The 21,470-nt window shown below is 37.7% G+C and overlaps 2 protein-coding genes across 2 annotated transcripts in view; one reads left to right on the top strand and one right to left on the bottom strand.

Annotated features, from left to right (window-relative positions):
• Positions 1-21,470, bottom strand: part of LOC140235436 (poly [ADP-ribose] polymerase 1-like) — a 73,171-nt gene that overhangs the window by 10,735 nt on the left and 40,966 nt on the right. The window contains exon 13 of the mRNA XM_072315465.1: positions 1,332-1,464. Coding sequence (XP_072171566.1) covers positions 1,332-1,464 — 133 coding nt within the window. The remainder of the gene's footprint in view (positions 1-1,331; positions 1,465-21,470) is intronic.
• LOC140235425 (neuromedin-B receptor-like) lies at positions 20,347-21,384 on the top strand. Its single transcript, XM_072315455.1, has one exon. It carries the CDS (start codon positions 20,347-20,349, stop codon positions 21,382-21,384), a length of 1,038 nt encoding a protein of 345 aa, XP_072171556.1.

Here is a 21,470-nt window from a genome sequence, read left to right as displayed (position 1 = left end):
TAACTTGAAGTCCAGTGACTGTGTGAACTGAAATATCATTATTAGGATGCATGAATCTTGACTATAATTGACCATGTGAACATGGCTATCAATTCATTCTTTTATATGTATTTGTCTCAAACTTTTCCTGCTTTGCAAATGTCACCTGAAATTTCCTGCTAATTCCCAGGTGACGCTGCAGCATGAAAGGCATCGCGAGCAAACTCTTGGGTGAAAAGCGATGGTCAGCATGCCAATAACATCTTGCAGGCCATTTTGCGCATGCGCCATAACGTGTACTTGTGCTGCAGAAGAGCGAGCAAAAGAAATTCAAGCAGGAGCTCATTTGCTAGTATGAAAGTAAATTTCTTGTGGGTGTTCCACGTTTTGATTCCCGTTGAATCCCCGGGGTGATCATAAGAGTGGCTAGCATGAAAGGAGTATTAGTTTTACAAGGTGGCTCCATCAGTAAGTTGAACACTGTTGTTTGTGGAGGCCTCATTGTATACTAAGGAAGAACACGAATGAATGATTTCTTTTCTGTGTTATTGCAACTCCTTCCTATTGGTTTAATAAAAGGAAAAATCCCCACAATCTGATGGTTTGAAAGTCAAATGTGTGCAGTTGGATTATTCTCAATTATTTTTTTCCCCTTTCTGTTTAATTTTTCTTGAGGTTAGATATGAAGTGTCCAGGTTTGTTTGCTTTCACATGTTTTTCTGCATTTATTGCAAAATGAATATTAACAATAATAATGGGATGACAAATAGGTGGATGGACAAACAGATAATACAGTGAAAGAAATTAATTTGGTATCAAAACCTTGTTCAATAAAATAAACACAATTGTGATTGATGTTGAAAGTGAGACTATCATAAGTCATATGCTTGAAGCGACAGCAGCCCCCCCCCCCCCCCCCAAAAAAAAAAAAAAAATACACAGACATTTGGGTGAGGAGGACTCAGAAAATTAATGTCATTATAATAATGATTTGCACTTAGTATACTTTTGTGGAAAACTGCATATATTTGTGGCACAGTGTGTTGCTACAGTGTGCACCCTACTACTGTTGGGAATTTTCACTTTTAGCAGAGTAATATTGGAATTATTCAGGAGGAGTTTTGTAACTTAGGAAGAAAAAAAAAAAAGAGAGAGAAAACATAGTCAAGTATCAACATCTGAGTCACTAATTCATGATTCTATTCAGCAGTAAATGCTTATGAATTAAAATCTTGTAAGAAAATAGAAAAGAGGCAGTTATATATATTTGGTGGACCAACATGTTGGAGGATAGACAGCTGAAATATGATGAGAAACAGGAGGAACAATGTCTTGGAGGTTAAATAACTCACCCTCCGCCACCATCCCGCTCCAAAAGCTGCAGCTTGTAGTATGAGTTGGTGCCCCTGGTGATGTCAACCAAACCCAAGGTGGCGCTGTACAGCTGGGAGCCGTCTTTGTACACATGGGCCACATGCTCGAGTCCTGCCAACAAAATGGTGGAAATCTGGGCGTAAATTATGTGATTGGTGAAAACTCCAATGGTCACTATCCAGAAACAACATATACTTTGTTTGAAGAGCAACTCTTTTTCATATTCACACTGATCTTTTATATAAAGAACAGGGTATGAACATGAAGATCACAGAGATTTTTTAGACAGTCAGATATAACACAGAATAACATGGAACTTTAATACATATTTCACATGTATTCATAATCATGACATACATTTCTCACAGTTTACTTGCTAGTTTGTGCATGAGATTTGCCATTAAAAATTGAAAATGGTCGTCCAAACTAAGCATCTTGATGTTTCTATTAAAAACTTATCATTGCTATCTCAATTGAGCTTTATATTGATTTGATGTCAAATATATGATTTCTTATTCTTTTCTGAAATTCATGAAACAAAAAACTTGATATTCATTGAAGCTTTGAATGGCAAGAAAATGTAAGAAATGAGTCATGATATCATTACTTCTTTAGATTTGAATAGAGTGACTTTGATGAATATTACATCTTTATAAAATTCCAATGCAAAAGGTATCACTAAATCATGATGAGATAACAACAAAATACTTTACATGTGCTGCTAGATTTTGTCACCAAAATGTAATCTTCAATTCCATGTCCTAAAAATGACATATGTGGCCTTTAATTCTCCATGATAACTCATCTCCTCTTCAGCTCAGTGATCAAGCTTGATTTGGTATCTATACTTATCACCACTGAGGTTTAACCTCTTGTGAACTGAGAACTCTGTTGCAATCAGCCAATCAAAACCCACTGCCATGCTGGCCGATGTCCCTAATTGGCAGACACACTCTCAGGAGTAAAGCCCTCACTCATGAATATTCATGAAGCCAGAGCTCTAGCAGGCCTCTCTATGAGGGGGTGAGTAATGAGAGAGCACTACACAAGCACACACAGGTACACACACACACACACACACAAACACACACTCACCCAAGAGTCACTGAGTGAGCCTAGTGAGCTGGAAGGGATGCCCAACTCCAATATCAAAATCCTATTTGAGAAGAAGACTACACTATTTACGCTGGAGATCAGCATACAGGAAATCACTGGGCCCTCTCTCCAGTTTCTTTTGATCTTCCTCTTCTTCAAGTGACAATCTGGGATGCTCTGGACATTGTTTCACACTTATTAAGCAGGCAGCTCATTCAGTTAGCTGATAACGAGGAGGAAACAGGGTCTTATGGTGCTCATGAACGTTTGGATTGCGTGTACTTCTTCAAAGCTGAGTGGTAAGTTATCTTATCTTGTGCTTTTGCTTTCTTCAAGATACTAACAGATGTATGCGCCTGGATGAATTATACTCTGTAGCATTCCATTATATTTATCATACCTTTACAGCTGTTATCATCTGAAATGATATCTTGAAGGCAAGATACTTTCGTGGTGCCATATATCACTTGATATCACAGCTATAATTACCTTCAGATTAAAACTTCCATGTATGCAGTGTACACCACTATGTAGCTTCACGAGGTATCAATTCAAAGTAACGGGAAATTTCTCAAATCAAGTTTTAGTACCAATCTCAATTCCTATTATCACATAATTATTTGCCAATATGTATATTAGGGCAAACAAAAACCTAACTGAAATGCTAGGCAAGTACTGATAAAATTTGTGCCATTTGTCTGTGGTATGGCACCTTCTTTTGGGTCAAAGAGTGAATTCTGTTAAAATCATACTTTCTCAGAAAGTGAGTTAACCTAGCATTGCCACTATCCACATTTCCCAGCAATGGGGACAATATTACAGTTGGAATGTTACATCCATTGATGATGCCTCAAGTACCATTCTAGACCTTTATCCGAGACACACAACTCACATTGCTGCAAATTACTTTCTTTTTTATCATATTGAAAAGGAAATTATGAGACAACTAACAATTATTTTAAAAGGAAGATTGTTCTGAGGTTGAACATTATAATGGATATGTTATTCTTTGGAAACACCCCCCCCCCCAAAAAAAAAACAAAACAAAAAACAAACAAACAAACAAACAAACAAACCCTCCCCAAAAGCACACCACTCACACATGATCATACCTGTATTGGCATTTGCTATTTTTGCTTTCACTACATTATGAGGATGGACTCATTTCATAATGAAACATGCGCGCAACCAAATATACAATCTGAATGTGGTAAACATAAGATACGTACATCATTTGAGATTTCTCAAAACATTAATCTAAACCTATCAAAATCAAAAGAAAAAAAAAAAACATGCTCATTCAACTCCAAACTTTATAATACAACACAATGAACCATCCTAAAATCTACATTCAATCATCTTATTGTGAATATTTATTGTTTGTCTACTGATGCGCAAAAAGAAAAATTTGTTAATATTCAGAAAAAAAGGGGGAAATTTCTACAGGCAGTTGTAACATCAAATACAAAAGTCATATTTCATTTGAAGATTTTTATCTTAACCATATCAAAATGGACCTCAAAGACTTACACTAATATTCAATCTCCAAAAGTGTCAATGTCAGTCTCAAAGAGCACTTCTTCATTACAGTTTATAATTCATTCCCATCATCACCATTTTATTCCAATAAGCCTAACTTCTTCCTTTTTTAGTGCACTATGGTTGGGTGGGGTAGGTGCGGCAGAATGATTAAATCTACCCATCTTTTGTTTCTTACATTAAGTGAGTGCCCTGATAGATGATTGCCTGACAGATGATTTGCAGTAAAAGACAAAAAAAAAAAAAAATTAGGGGATATAGAGAACTAAGCGGCCCCAAGAACAAACACACTGAAGGACATGAATAGACACGTGGCGCAACTTCTGTAACTAATGCCACCGAGACCATTGCACGATAACAGCTGCATAAAGGCTAAAATTCATCATCGCCAAAACCTCATCCTGGAGATGGGAGCACGAAAGAACCATAAGGCTTGGGAAATTGATGGGCAGGAGAAAAGATTGAGTCTCACTCAACGCCACAGTTACGACCATTTTTATGGTCAAATGGGGTGACTTCGGCAAACATTACTGGGGGGCTGTCACGTCCAGAAATGCAGTGGACTCAATGCAGAAGCGTACAGCCATCATGTGCCAGAGGCACAGCAATCCGTTGGCAAAAACGCACTCAGAATATTAATATTAACTCAAGTGAAAGGTGGCATCATCCTCCCACATACTCAAGATGATCTCTCACGATTTAATTCTTTGGACATCACATCTTTGCGAGGCATGAAGATATCTTAGAGGCTAAAGAGTATCCCACACTCATCTCACACATTAGTTTAACCAAAAAAAAAAAAATAATAATAATATTGCCAAAAGTTTTGCCTGATTAAAAAAGGAAAACTTCAGATTTATCTATCAAATGGCAAAAATATCCCCCTCATGAGGCACAGCCCAACTTGAACATGAAACCCTCGCTGTAAAGAAAGGGAAAAAAAGGTATAAAGTGAGATTATCTTAGGAAGGTAATCAGGCTCTGCATTCTTTTATCATATGAAAAACAAGAAAAGTCCATGAAACACTGAAGGTGAAACAAATATGTACACAAACATTTTAATCCATTCAAAATATTTTGTGATGTGATGACAGGGGGAAGATTTTGACTTTAAACATCCACATTTTGAAAGCCGTAGAGATTGATTGATTTTGATTGATTTGATTTTATTTCTGTTTTTTCATACATAAATGAAATACAAAATCAACTGAATGACCTAATTGAGCACAGTATAATTTGAATCTGAGAATTAAAAAAAATAAATGATTAATTCAAATATCCAACATGTTTTTTTTTTTTTTTGTAACACAATGCAAAATGAAAACAAACGAGCATTATTTCATGCATACTATGCAAACATAGGATCCCATTTATCGTTCAAAGACAAATTAAGCAACTCTTGACGTACAGAAATTCAGGAGACCATCATCATAAGCAAACGTTTGACAAGGACAATGGCCTGAGGAGAGTAGAAAAAAACTCAATTCAACCTTCCATCATTTTGATACATGTTTCTCTTTATTTTCTCTTGTAGACATTTTACAATACTCCTCCCTCCATCATAAAAAAAAAAATAGATTATAAAAAGGAAAGATTGGAGAAAATTTCTAAGAAATTAATTAAATGGCTTCAGTAGCCTGGAAGGTAATTTCACCACTCATCCCCTTCCAAGCTCACATTCTAGAAAATGAAAATGTACCCATCACTCTACTTTCCTCCGTTTTCCTGAAGAGTGGCCTATTTGCACACCACTCGCATTCGTCTGCTCTGATTCAGCAAGTGGAGCTGGAATGGACTGCCCCATGACCAGCACAGAATGTTTGCTCTCTTAACCACCAAAGACAAAAAAACCCTGGGGAAGCTTTGTCAAAGTAATATTGAGTGCATATTGACAAAATGAGTAACATGTCTTTAGGAAGCACAAACTGTGAATAGAATATGTGACCGTGCACCACAAATCAAACAAAAAGTTGCACACCTTGATTTTACGTAAGGACTCAAAACAGGTGAAATGGGTCAACTAAGTCAATCTTGAGTTTTTCATATTTTCTGAAAGAGCTATCTTTCTTCTACATTATTCTTTAGTTTGGGGTCATAAAATGAATGGGAAAGTGTGTTTTCAGCAGTTTTTCTACAACCCCTTTTGGGGGGAGAGTAGAATGATCAGGTATGCATTAGAGGCCCCTTTTCATCTTTTGAAATCCTGTGTACACTCTTCACTTTCAAGTCTAATAACTTTTGAAAGGATAATGCAACTGCTTTGTAAGTTGGCATCAATCATGGAAAGGTTAATAGATCATGCTCAATTTAAGCTTAATCTGATAATCCCATCATTGTTGTTGCTCAGGTGGTTGACACCCCGTGTTTTGTCCCTTTCATCGCACAGCTAGTGTGGCTTGGTGCAAGATTAAGTGCTTGAATACACCCTGAACTTCAGAGCCTCTTTTCTCAGTTCACACTTTTCCAGAGAGTGTGCATTCTTTCCAGTATTTAGGTAGGTTAGGGAAGTCCATTTGAATTGAGTTATACATCATTTTGAAGCGTAGAGTCTGCTCTTTTAGAATCTGCCCTTAACTAAAAATCCATATCTGGCGACTTTTTGTTTGTTTTGTGATGCAGGGTCACATATACACTTTACTATGTATCTACTCCGATTATTGGCCTGCCTGCTTCAGGTGTTTCTCATGTGTCATCTGTTTTTTTTTTTTTTTTTAATCATATGGCAGAGACAGTAACTTGGAAAACTCAGAAAACCTGCATTCAATGTTAACCAAAAAAAAAAAATGTCTAAGGAACCTCTGATTGTTTATGTGTATATATACTGTTTGTGCTTGCCTACAAGTTCACAAAAGTTTGAGAACTCCACATATTATGATTTGAATTCTGCTGACTGCATCACACTCATATCAATTCCATGTAACTATTATTTTTCTTTTTGGTGTGTGTGTAATGTGTGTATGTGCAATGAAATCTTGAATCAGCAATCATTTCAAGATAGTGAGGGCTTTACAATAGAGAAATTCAAAATTATTCAATGTCAGAATTTCACCACTTGACTCTCAGTAAAAGAATAAGAAGAAGTAGTAGTAGTAGTAGTAGTAGTAGTAGTAGTAGTAGTAGTAGTAGTAGTAATAGTAGTAGTAGTAGTAGTAGTAGTAGTAGTAGTAGTAGTAGTAGTAGTAGAAGAAGAAGAAGAAGAAGAAGAAGAAGAAGAAGAAGAAGAAGAAGAAGAAGAAGAAAATCATCTCACCCCAAAGATATTTTCCTCTGGCTAAGAGTTTGTTATAACTTAAGAAAAAATCATCCTACTTTTGTGAGATGAGAACTCAAGACTGTAAAACTTTAGGTCATGTACAAGTTCTCTCTAAGGTAGAGTCCCTCATGGACTGATGAACTTTGTCCAACTGGCATCTCCAGAGGTTCAATGTCCTTTTCATTCAGCTTAGCCTCCGCCATTAATTCTTTCTTGAAATCATTAACAGAGGATACTAAACAGGTGCAGTACAGATAGAGAAAAAAAATGAAGATTTACAGAGTAGTGACATAGAACTTGACAACCTTTTTTATGAGATAGCAGACTATTAGGTCACTAGGTGAAGTAGAAAGGACTGGGATATTATTGTCGAATACTGATTTGAGACGAATAGCCTGTAGAAATTGGTAATACTAATATCACATCACAATATCCCATGCTCTACTACACTCCCAAGTGTTGCAACCAAAACTGCATGCCCACATCTTAGGGAATGTCCCGGAGAACTCTCCTTTGAAAAGTGTTTTGGAAACTTTCCCAATGACAACAGAAACTGTTACTACTGTAGCCTCCTTGTGAGTCTAAATGAATGAAAAAAGCTTTGTCTACTTTAAAATATGAATACATAAAATTGAAAGCATGATATGAAATATCCACAGATTTCTTAGTTGGCATATGCAGAAACATTTCATGAAAACTATGAAAACAGTAATGTACAAAGGTGGGGCTCTTCTAGTTTTCACCTGTTAAACAAGAAAGAATTATTAGATTTTACTGACGAAATGATAGTAAAAACAAGAAGAAACACATCAGGCATGGACTTTTTGTGTTTTGGGATTTTTGTAAGGAAATAGTTTTTCTGATAATCTGTATAGCATCGCCCAAGACCCATTTCTCTCTCAATTCTATGCTGGAGTTTGGTATCAAAACCAGTGAATACCACAGCAAGAAAACAATGCAGGCTTTGCGATTTAGCCTACAAACTCATTTGATATGTTCATGAGGGATATAAAAAAAAATATACAATGTCTTTCTTGACTCAAGCAAACTATAAGCATTCAAAGGCATGAACAAAATTCTCTCTTTATCATATTTACTATACCTCTGGCAAGCCTCAGGTATAGTTAGTTTGATATGAATTTGCCCTCGGGGTAAAGTTACTATCTCTGCCTCTTCATTGACTCATATCTTTTTTAATTGCTAGACTCATGAAAGGTATTGTATATTTGTATACTATCCCACTGGCAATCCCCCTGTTCTTCTGCTAATTGAGAGTATGGACTACCAAACTACAATAAACACAAACCACGCACTTCAGTAAATGTCCATCTTGACAAATAACTACATCTCCAAACATTGTCACTTGAGTGATATCCAGAGTTTAAGTCAGCAAACAAATCCTGGGTGGGGAGGGGCTGGGGAGGGGGCTGGACAGGGACTTAAACTAACAGTGCTTTAACTAACGGTGCTTTTTCTGAGATGCTCCTGGCCCTTCTCTGCCTCTTCATGTAATGAAGGAGGTATCTTTTCATCAACACACTTAGGCTACTATTCTTTTCAATGACTGATATTAGGCCCTCTTAGTGCAGTATTCTTACAAAAACCATTTCATGGAACAGTTGAAAGGAGAGTTCTGTCATTAATTAAAAACTCCAACTCTACCAATCCCTCTACTTCTGGCTCAACTCATCAAAAAAGTCAACATTGTAAAACATTACACCCCAAAAGTAATTTGATGTGAGGGATGAAATTTCTTTTCATCAAATAGGAAATCTAGGAAGATATGTGCGCAAGCCAATGGGATAAACACAAAGGGATAGCATTATCATCTCATCTAATTTGCATTTATGTCATTTTGACCAATACTGCTGTTATTTGAAAATATGAACATTGCTCATCTTCCATAAGTCTCATATAGATAAAAATAAATGTCTTTTGTGTGTGTGTGTGGGGGGGGGGGGGGGGGGCCTCAATATTCCAGTTACACTTTTGCTGTTCTGTATGTCTGACTTAGCATGAAAAGTCAGCATGGACATGGAGTGAAGTCTCCCTTTAAGTCTAAATGTGTACAGCAAGGCACGTAGGTTATGCACACCGACAAGCAGAACACCTGGTAACATCTCTTCGTCCACTTGGGGAAGAGCGTCTTTCACCAGGCAGCAATAAATCAACATCATTTTAGCAGTAAACGACAGTCAATCAAATTGGGTGCTCAACCCGCTAATAATTATTTTCCTATCATCTTTTTGCTCTTTTTCTTTTTGCTTTCTTCAAACATCCTTCACTGATACTTCTTGACAGAAATTATACATAGGCATATATATATATATATATATATATGTATATATGTATATATATATGTATATATATATATATATATATATATATATATATATATATATAGATGTATATATATATATATATATATACACATAAAATTATAGAGCAGTAATTTGTGTTGATATATTTTTCAGTTCAATGCTTATCTTTATCTATCTACCTATCTATGTACTAGTATCTATGTATGATAACATGCATGTGTACTGAAAGCTGCATGTACAATGTATATGAGAGTGTGTGGAGGGGGTAGCGACAAGGCTAACTTAAGCCCAAATTTTCAATGGCTTTTCACTGGCATGTCAACTTTACTTCCCTCTGAACTACTCAATAAGACCTCCTCCCCAAAGAAGAGAAAAGGAGGAAAGGAGAAGAAATGTGATGGGTGCATCCAGGTGCATCTATTGTAATCATTTGGTATAAAGGGGTATATTATTGCAATCTTAGTATCTCTCTCTCCCTTCCCATGATATGTTTATCTGTGTCCACACCTGCCTGTCTTTTTTTATCTCTCTTTGTTTCCTTTTTCTCTTGCTCTCTATCAGCATACCAATGCAGTTTTGCTGGCAGAAATCTAATTTGAAGAAAGCCATGGGTTCTCTTAAGAGTGCATGGGCTTTTGCACCACAAACTTGCAACAAAGATAAAGTCTAAGATGATAGACAGGAGAACATATATGTGTGTATATATATATATATATATATATATATATATATACGTTGATAAGGTAGTCCACGTGTTGGCAAGAGAAAAATGCAGCTTTGTTACTTATATATATATATATATATATATATATATATATATTCTTCACTGTGAATTTAATCAACCCCACACCACCTCTCTCTCACTCTCCCAATCCAACTCTCTCTCCAACTCTCTCTTTCTCCTTCTTGCTCTCTCTCAAACGCTTTCTTCTCTTCGTCCCAGTCAACTTTGGCTCCCCCTTAGGTGGGATTTATTGGGTCTAGCAATGCTCCACTGCTCTACAGGAATGCCCTGTTGATAATGGAAAGTCTCTTGGGCCGAGGAATGACGTTGACACTTTATGTGCACAGGATGTATCAATCTGACATATATGATGAAATTGTGATGACTGATTCACTGAGGGTTTTTCTTTTTTTTTTTTTACAAGAGTCCGAAAAACAGAAGATGGGCAATTCTGCAGTTAGGTGGACATGACATGGATAAAAGAAATGTGCCTCTTTGTCTTACTCTTTGATTTAGGTATCAACTAATGCCATGGATGTTCACCAATCATTAAGGTCTTTCAAATTCAGTAGATTTTTTTTTTCCGTACTTATTGGTTTTGCGAGATCTAAAACCATCATTAGAAATGTACATGTGCGACTGGGGACGCTGAAATTCACTTAAATGCAAATTACAGTGGGTTCCTTTGAAAATTTTTCCTCAAAGTTTTGCTAAAGGGTAAAAGATGAATACATTTAAATACTCCAGAAGTCATGTGACATTTTGTCAATTACAAAAGGGTGAAATGACCTGCGTAATTACTCCGGACAAATGTAACGTTACTAACCATGCTCTTGGGGGTCTAGCTGATTAATTATTGGTCGAACTGCTAAAAATATTTGCGTGAACATTTGCCATGATGCAATAATTGAAATTAATGCAACACTTTGTTTGAAGTAACTTGAATTTTTGCACACTTTTTGTCACAAGATATTGATTTTTTTTGTCATGTCCTTTTTTTCGTAACATTACTGACCAGCCCTTTTATTTGCCATAACAATTCTAATATTTGTTGGATTGTATTCATTCTTTTCTTTATCATAAACCTGGGAATGGTGAACATGTTTTAAACATGATTTTGACTTGAAATGAATAAATGGTGATTTAGTAGTAAAAATAAATATCTGAATTTGCTTAAATGTAACGTTACTAACCGCGAAATTGCCCAGATGCAGATAAGCTGCACCATGCACAGGATGGTTTATAGTGCATCCAGTGGTAGGAGAGAGAACCACTGAATGTACTCTTCTTTTTTCTGTCAACACGGAGCAATCTTATGTACTGACCCAAAACAGAACAACAGCACATAATGAGCTTGTTCATAAGCATGTGGGGGGGGGGGGGGGTATGGTTGCAATTACAAAACGAATTGAATCCAAAGATGTTTACCCCAGTCCCATGTCTCAACCAATATCTCCTTGTAACTCTTGCATTAGGTACGTTCCTATGGAGGCTAATCATCGATGATAAGGGCTTAGCCGTTAAACTACAATGTCAAGCATGCATGCAATACCTCACCTTTAAATCATTAGATTGATAAATCTAAAATTAAACTTTAAAGTGACAGTTCCACTTGATGTTTCAACCAAAGAACCAGAAGAAATACACACACACTGTGAAAAACAATAAACCTGGTAATGCACAATGATACAGCAGCGCGCTGCTCAGGTTACATTAACTTTCCAGTTTGCCATCATCCCGTCCACACAACTCAAAACTACATATGGGGACCCCCTGCGGCTAGCAGATAGAGTGCTAAACATGATAAATCTTGTAGCTATAATCTTAAACTTATTTTAAAAATTGTGATCAGTGATCATTCAGACTTATGCTCCTATTTCTATTGAGGGCAATGCTTCCTGAATATTCACTGCACAATGTATTGAGATGAGAGCTTTGAATTGTATTACTGCTGAGAAACAAGACGAGATCAATGAAAGCAGAAGCAAACTAAAGTAAACATTAAACAAGTTAACACTACTTGAATGTTGGTGAGTCATCTGTTATCATGGCTCAATGGGATGGTGGCATGACATTTGCTCCTGCAACCATTGCTCCAGTCTTATTCACTTGAAGGAAATAGGGTTAGGGTTGTGATAGGGTTTTAGGATTAGTTTGATATGAGGATTAGGATTAGGGTTAGGGTTATGTTTGTGGGAAGAATTTATGTTTGGCTTAGCATGCAGATATTTCATCGCAGATATTTCATCGCAGCAATTGTCGCAGAGGCAGATGTCATGGAACAAAATGGGATACCTAGAAATAGCCATCTTGATCACAAGACTAAGACTTCACTTCCAAAAGTTACACATTTTCTTTTGCACATTAATGGTTATATAAGTTCATATTCTTTCCAACACATTTTATTTATGACTCTGCTCCTGTTAGAAAATCCCATTATGTTAACTCTAAGATAAATCAGATTCTTTTCTTTTTGTAAATGCAGCAAACAAGGATTTGGGTCATTACATTGACAAAATGGCCATTTTAAGGGGTCAAAAGAAATGCCAGGTTTAATATTCGTCAATGAGCACACATCTAAGCTGCTATTACTTGCAATGCACTTGTCAAATTTTTCCTCCATTATTCCAAGATCTGCTACCTTCTCTGACTTTGAAATGACTTTCACTGTGGAGTGATTTGTCCTTTAAATTCAGTCACGTTGAGAGGTGAGGGAAACAAAATCAATTAATGATGTTTTTTTGTAACGGCAGTACCGGACTGCAACTTACTTCATGGGTTCATCAATCGCAGTGACCTATATGCCAAGGAGGAACACTTCCTTGACGAGAATTGTCAATTAATTATGCATTACAAAACACACAGGCCTCTCGGGTTTCATGTTTACTCTCTTTTCAACTGTCTTTACCTGCCTATAGGCAATGACATGTTACACATATCTCTTTCCCAGTATACTCCAAGATGTACGGCAGGCAAAAGACAAGCATTTTCCTGTGAGAGGCAGAGCTAAGTGGAGGCCAATTAAGGGGAAAAGATGTCGTCTGCATGGTCCAGTCTCAAGTATTAAAGTCATGATTTCCCATTTGCAGATGAAACAAAACCCCAGCATTAGTGCTTTAAAAAAAGTTCTAAATTGTGAGTTAGGGATAGAAACAACCCCATGCAAAAATCTTAATCATTATAATCAGTGTCAAGCATTGGAATATATATAAAATGTGAAAAATAGTTACAAGAAAATTGTTTCTAGACTAAACCATCAACAGTTATGGTTTAGCGAGAAAATAGTGATATTTCCTTATATCTTAGGCTTTATTGCAAAATTGTTATATGATAGGATGTTTTGTGAGACAACTGACCTACACATATGCATCAAATGTGATACTTGAACATTTTTGATATCACTGCTCCAAAGGAAAACAGGACCTTTAAGTTATATACGTTCCATGTTGACTTCTAGTATTCAAATTACATGGGGCACTGACAGTGTTCTGATTTCAGCAAAGGATGATGACAACATTGAAGGTTGTAATCAGTGTACTTTAAACAAAAACCAAGTTTGGTGCTGTATTGGTGACAAACATTGATCATATTTGCACAGGTGTAATGTCCATCTGTGTCCAAGAGACTTTTCTACACAATGTTTTGTCTTCATTCAACAAATTTCCAATTTTATGATGAAAACAGATCTGTATTCAACAACTAAATTTACAATCTAAAAAGATCCTTCAACAGAAAAAAAAAAAACACTACTAAATACAGCTCAGGTAAAAATTGACTTGTGCAACCAAAGTCTTGATAGACTTCAAGAAGAGATAATGATGATGATGTTTAGGTATGGAATGAAAATATTACTCTGAGGCTGGCATAATTAAGTTATCATGGCTTATAAAAATGGAAATACTTTAGTAGAAGGCAGACTCCATTCCAGTAATAATAAAAATTGCGTATCACTGTATTTCAATTCAGATCTTCCCCTCCTTGGAGGAGAGTTTCATTGAGACAGTGGAATGACAAGCCTGTTTAAACGATTGCATCATAAACCATCATTTCCCTTTTTTCGGGGGGGGGGGGGTGGCATCATAAAAATAATACTTTTCTGAGTCAAATCTAAAGCAGAAACCTACACTAGGTACATGTTGATTTTTTTTTTTGGAAAAAATTGTATTTTCCATGAAACCTGCAGTAATTTTGGCAAAAAAAGTACAATATATTCAACAACAAAAGGAACAGTTGGCATATCTGTGTGTTGTAAGTTTCAATTTTTCAAGCAAATTAAATGATCATTTACAGGCTGGATCAAATTGTCATTTATTATTCTTTTAATAACAATCTTTTAACATCAATTTGAGCATAGTCTGCTCTTTCCCTTGAACACATCAAATCTCTGGTAGCGTCATTCAATATAAAGATGAGGCTGGTCCTGATAGCATCATTCAATATAAAGATGAGGCCGATGACAGGTCATGAGGCTCTACCATACTTTGCACTTGATTTGATCTACTCCATTTTCATCGGCAACTGATCACTCTGCGGTGTCATTATGTCTCATGGAGCCATCAACACTGCTCTCACATCCTGGGGGAAAACACTTATTCAATCTTTTCGAGACGGAAGATGATCAGCAAATGGCTCTTCCGAGAGAGGCAGACCAGAAAGTTGACATCCACTCTTGGAAAATGCAAGCTTGTGCACCAGAAAGAAAATCGATGCCCTACCAACATTTGACGGACAGACCCGTGTCCAGCTAGATATGACATGCAGAGAGCAATGGCAGGAAGTGACATTTCACTGTCTGAAACAGTAGAAGACCACTAATGCACAAAAATTATCGACCTATGTGATGAGAGGAGCTCGAGGATTCTTCAATAGCCAACTGAATGGTAGATGGATGACTCTACAGCATCGAGTCATCTGCCAACTGGTAGGGAAGACGTATGGGATGATGCTCATCTAGTTGTAATCACTCAATGTTTATCACAGCTAGATAAATTCCCCAGTGAAGATGAGCTCTTCCCTCTTCAAGCCCAGCATCACACTGAATATGTGGGACTTGGGAGTTGCTGCTCACTGAACTGCAGTGGTCACAACAACCAGAATCTGCTAATGAATAAGTTACAATAACATGCAATTATGAATATGTCCCAAAACATACTACATGTTGCTCCAGTATTCCCATACTACAATACAAATACTGCAACAACGTTCAGAATAAAACATGATTATATGCTACTAGTATTCAAAGTGATAACAACACTCCTACCAGTATCAACTACACTGACCACATTGATTGTGTCCATTGTGTAATGTTCCAGAAAAAGCAATAAATTGATTCAATACTTCAAGCTTTTAATATTTTGCATATCACCACTTTAATGCAGTGCCACAAAAGATGCTTCATCATATTTGAAGGAGCTTTAAAAAATCACAAACACTGTCAGATGAATTGGTTAATTCTCATTTCCAGAAATGGTTACTCCTGAGGCTTAAAATCTAGTACTGTTGTTGACTACTCTATATGATACGCATACATTTTGTACAATCTTATTCACTGTTTATTTTTGTCATTTCATCAGGAAATACCTCAAATTTCCGATTAAAAAAAAATGATGTCTGGAATTATACAGATTCTATTCCCTGCTGGTCTCAAGAGGGAGAATGTATGTTACGGTTAATAATAGAAAAAAAAAAATACTGTTCTTGTTCTCTCTCCGCTACAGGAGATTGCAACATGATATCCTCTCATTCTTCATCCACATCATTTCACGACTTCGGCGAGCTTACGGGTATGCCGAATGTTTACGCACAGAGCGGCACGTATGAGGGGGGAGGTGGTGACTCGGGGCGGATGGCGAAATCACCCCGAACATGTGTATGTCAGCACGTGCCACTGATTGCCCAGTTAGACATGATTGAATGCAGGCACTTGTCTGTGGACAGACAGGATTCTCTGCAAATTTGATTCCAGGGTTCTGCTCCATAAATAGATGGGAGAAATTAGCATAATAATGTGACAAATATGTGAGGAATGGTGTACATTCCATGTAACGAATGAGGTAGATGGCTGACAGTTTGCATATGGCACTGCAAATGCGTTCAAAAACATTTTATGTTACAATTGATAGATGCAAACACTGGACTATGCCAAAAATGAGATGCATAATCTAAGTTGTTATGACTTGTTGAGGACAATTTGATTTTGCTATAACACGCATTTCCCATAGACACCTTTTTCCTGTAGGTGCATAGAAGTCATATTTTTCAGGGACATTCTCAGATTTTGTTACCCATTAGACAATCAAAAACAACTTTTTTAATCTAAAAGTGAATAATAGGGAAATTTCTATTGCCATGAATGACGCGATGCTCCTTTTGGGTGACTGCTGGGTCAATTCTGAGCTATCACATGCAACTATGTAAATAGTAACTGCTACTTCATGTTTGGCAGAGTAGATACTGTATATTAGGTCTGCAACATACACCTGGAGACGTCGGATGAGATAAAAAGCTGCTGTTATCGGAGGATTTCCAAATGAGCCCTTGTAGCAAATTGTAGCCTATCTATCTCTCTAATCCCCAACTCCTCTGCCCCTTGGTACACAAACCATGAGGGTTCATATCTGAAATCACTAAAAAGATAGCTTGTTCATCCATTTTGTACTGTGTACTTGTAACACACACGCAGACAGCATACATGCATTTTCAAAGGTAGACCCCCCCCCCAAAAAAAAAAGAAAAAAAAAAAGAAAAGAGAGATACACGTAGTTGGCAAACACAAGCAACCTGAAATCATTTCAGCATTTATGTGCATTTTTGACATCATCATTGTATAAGGTCATTGTGCATTTTTTTTTTCCATATCTGGAAATAACCAAGCATTTGTTTCTTGTAGATTTTGTTACAATTTCAAAGAAATTACGCAAAAGATCTGTACAACTGGAAAGAACTTTCCATTTTTTTTTTTTTTTTTTTTTTTTGAGATTTAAATGCTGAAGCACCTGAGTAAGCAGACAATCGCTGCATCCTTGTTAGGGTCTTTGAACGCAGCATGAACCAAACCCTGTGCATATTTACAACGATTTAAAAACACAACTCTGCAGAGAGTACACTCTACTTAACTTTACTCAAAACATTCCTGATTGGGAATCACCCTATTCATGATGATCTTGATGGTTTCCAGGTAGCCAGCCCATTGCTGCCTAATTACGTTGTGTTTGTTAATTATTAATTCCCTAATTAACCTCGGCCACAGGTCTGTACAGACAAACCGAATGACACTCTATTTATTTGCCCTTGCACAACCTGCAGAGATTGGGTAAGGGGTACCTTCCATTCACCTTTCATAAGACTAACCTAATATGAAAATGTTTCATGAGACATTTTCAGGTCCCAGGTTTAGATGAGGGGGGGGGACCTCGGCAAGGGTCATAAAACTTTATTAAGACATATTTAAATTTTATACACATGTTTACCAGTGATTGTCTCATGCAATTATACAGCAAGCCCCTCCCCCCCCCCCCCCCCCCGCCAAAAAAAAAAAGGAAAAAAGAAGGCTTTTCAAACATTATTGCATTGATGGTATTTCCATATATATGTATTCAGTTCCATTAAAATAATGTCTAAGGCAGTATTCTAAACTGGTATCACTGTACAAAGTAACAAAACTGCATAATTTAGACAAGGTTAACAAAAATATTTCATTTAATGTTACTTCCTCTTGATCTCTCGCTCACATTTTACATTTTACATTTTCTGTAAACAAGCTGCTGAGGAAGCTGTATAATGGAACTCATAACTAGCAAAATTCATTCAAGATCAGTTCTCTATAAAACCTGATTCATCCATCCTTCTATTTCTTTGAAAAAAAAACCAACAAAACAAAACAGGTTGCTCAAAAATGGCAGTATACCCCTGAAACATAAATTACTAAACATACTTTTGATTTCAATGCCAAAATGATATCTTTCCATATCAAAACTCTCATGATTATCATTCCCATCTGTTGATGAAAAAAGAAAGTGATTGGTTCTCCACTGAAAACACCCCACCATCAAAACAAACTTCTCCACTGAAAACATCCCACCATCAAAAACAAACATAAGTTTGCAAGACAAGAAGAAGGACCCACTCCTACCATTCCCTTATAGCTTTATCTCAGAAATGGGAGAAACCAAGTATCCAATTAGTGTTTCAATTAGGACCAGCCATAACTGTCTTCTCTTTCATTTCTTTACCCGCAGAGCTCAAAAGAGGTATCCATGACCAGCTCTGACAACCGAATGCCCCAGTGGCAAATAGTTAGATCCAATGATCAGTAAACTGGCTCCATTCCCCTTGACCGGTCTTACTGGCCAAATTGATACGTGATATAAAACCTCCGGGTGTAGATCTATTATGCTCAAAGCAATTTTTTTTTCATGCAACTATTTTCCTTAAATGCTCAGCTTGGTAAGATGACTTTCATGTGTTTTTAATTGCATGGTTGGTCACAATTTTTGAACAAGCACTTCAAACAGCTCACTGATTCCATGGTAGTTAGAGGCTCTGGCAGCACATTTTACGGTAGTTGTTATATTGCAACAGTATATGTCTATATTGCGACAGTAAGTTCACTCTAATTGCAAGACTAACGAGCATGAAGAACTACGTCTTCTTCATTTCTATTGTAGTTGATATCAAAGTTACCGTCATTACCATCACCATCAGTATAATCAACACACAAACATTATTTGTGACGTATGAGAACGAGGCAATAAGAGAGATGTCCAATGAAGATAACACTCCATTCCATGTCACAACAAACACGCAAAGGGGCATGAGTGTAAGGGAACATTTGAAACAAAACACCAAAATCGATGATGGCACTTGTTTGCACGGTAGAGTGGTGAAAGTATAAACAAAATACCTAAGATGGAAGAGCCGGTCATAAAGAGAACAGATTTTTCACTTGGCTGGTGTTGAGGACAAGATGGATTCCACCTTACCAATGGTGCATGGTGTGATAGGAGGTTGGAGGGGCTAGGGAGGGGTGATAATCATCGGACTGGACACACTAAACTCTTCTTATTCATATCTTCAGGTCCTCTACTACATGTACCTATTCTATTTCATCTTCTTTACAGGACCATCCATGAAACGTCAATGTGACTTTTCTTCTTTTTTTTTCTCAAATGTACTGTTTAATGTGTGTGTGTGTGTGTGTGTGTGTGTGTGTATTTTTCCAATGCATCATATCAAAATAGCAAAATCATATGTATTTGCATTTACAACTGTATGAAATTTACAGATGCAAATAACATGACATGAATGTAATGTTTTGTGTTTTGCTTTTGTACTGTCATACAGATAGAACATGTAGCATTTATATGCATTTATACATTCAAATGTATGGCACACAGATATTGAGTGTTCTTATGAAGATATGAACATAGTGTACATGTTAGCAGTTGAAAAGTCAAACAGAGAAACTGGGGTCTATTTAAAAGGGAAATGACTGTAAATTGTTTGTTTGTTTTATTCAGATATCTGCATTGACATGATTGCCCAATCATCAAGGGACATACAAATATAATGAATATATAATGAATATGTTACCTGATACCAAATGTCACCTATTCTCATTCTTTTCCACAGAGAACATCCACTAAACTCCTGCACCTGAGACATGGAAGCAGCTGGCGGAACTTCATCACGACACTCCTTCCTTAGTACATCAGCTGATGGTTACGCCCACAAACAAAAAATGGACTTATGACTCCAAAGAATTGTACAAATGGAATCTTCCCAAGGATCTAGTCACTGTTATTCCAGGGACAGCATCACTTTATAATTAATGCCCCAATCAAGGAACATGGCAAAATCTACAGGGCTTGGAGCTTGGTGTGACAGTTGCACATCTCTACCTGGAATCATCTAAATGATTGGAACCTAATTTGTTTGTGGAGCAGAACATCAACATCATGGAAATTGGTGAACTGTCAACTGAGGTGGTGGCAAGTGTGCAAGCAGTCACATATGTTACTGACTATGATACTGATGCGACAAGTCGTTCGGTAGCTGACACAATGCTGAATCTGACGACAGCACACATGCATACAGAACTGGAACAATCCTCCTTCCCCCAGCCAGGGACCATCCACTCCATCATCGACCTCATGCTCATGTGCATCTTCCTCATCTTTGGGTCTGTCGGCAACATCCTCGTCATCATGGTGTACTTCCGCAACTCTCGGCGCATGCAGTCGACAGCTAACCACTTCCTGTGCAGCCTGGCCGTCACCGACTTCACTGTCTGCGTGGTTGTGGTGCCCATGCACATTTACGTGGAGGTGGTGGCCATGCACCGCCGCATCACCTCCGTGGAGTGCAAGTCCATTATGGTGTGCTGGCACCAGACGCTGGTGTGCTCCTCCTGGATCTTGGTGGGCATCTCCATCGACCGCTTCTACTCCCTCTGCCGGCCCTTCGACATGCGCATCCACTCGCGGCTGGTGCGCAAGATCATCATCAGCATATGGGTGTTCTCCGTTCTGGTAGCCTGTCCGTCCGTCTTCATTTATGAGGTGCCCGGTTGCCGGTACAGTGCACCGGTCGGCTCTCCACTCCGCATTTTTCTGGCCCTGGGACATGCCACGGTCACGCTCTTTCTCCCACTGGCAATCATCGGCATCAACTACCTGTGCATCTTCTTCATACTCTCAAAACGCAATCTGGGCATAGACAATGAGCTAAGCCGCTGCAGGCAGATGAACCAGACGAGGTACATTGTCGCCAAACGCCTGCTGCTTGTGATTGCCGTCTTTGTGGCATGTTGGCTGCCACGGACTATCCTGGAGATCTACCACAGTTTTGTGCCGGAAGACGTCAAGATGGTGAAGGTACTCACTGTGTACATCTGCAGGAACATCCTGCCCTACCTGAACTCTGTGCTCAATCCTGTTCTCTATTCCATGATCAACCCTAACTTCAGGCACGAGTGCTGGGACATCCTGTGCTGCCGATACAACCGGAGACACACAATGAGAAGAGGGAGCAGCTTTCGGAACGGGAGCTTGACCAGGAAACATTACCAACCAGCGAGTAACAATGGCACGTGGTTATAACAAAGCCACAGACATTTATGCCTTACAAACTTCATGTCGACAAGTGTGACTATATAAAAAACACTTGAACTGAATGGTTCAGATAA

This window comes from Diadema setosum, chromosome 1, assembly GCF_964275005.1.
Source record: "Diadema setosum chromosome 1, eeDiaSeto1, whole genome shotgun sequence".
Taxonomy (NCBI): Eukaryota; Metazoa; Echinodermata; class Echinoidea; order Diadematoida; family Diadematidae; genus Diadema; species Diadema setosum.
Note: the sequence above shows the minus strand (reverse complement) of the source record. Positions and strands in the feature narration are given on the sequence as shown.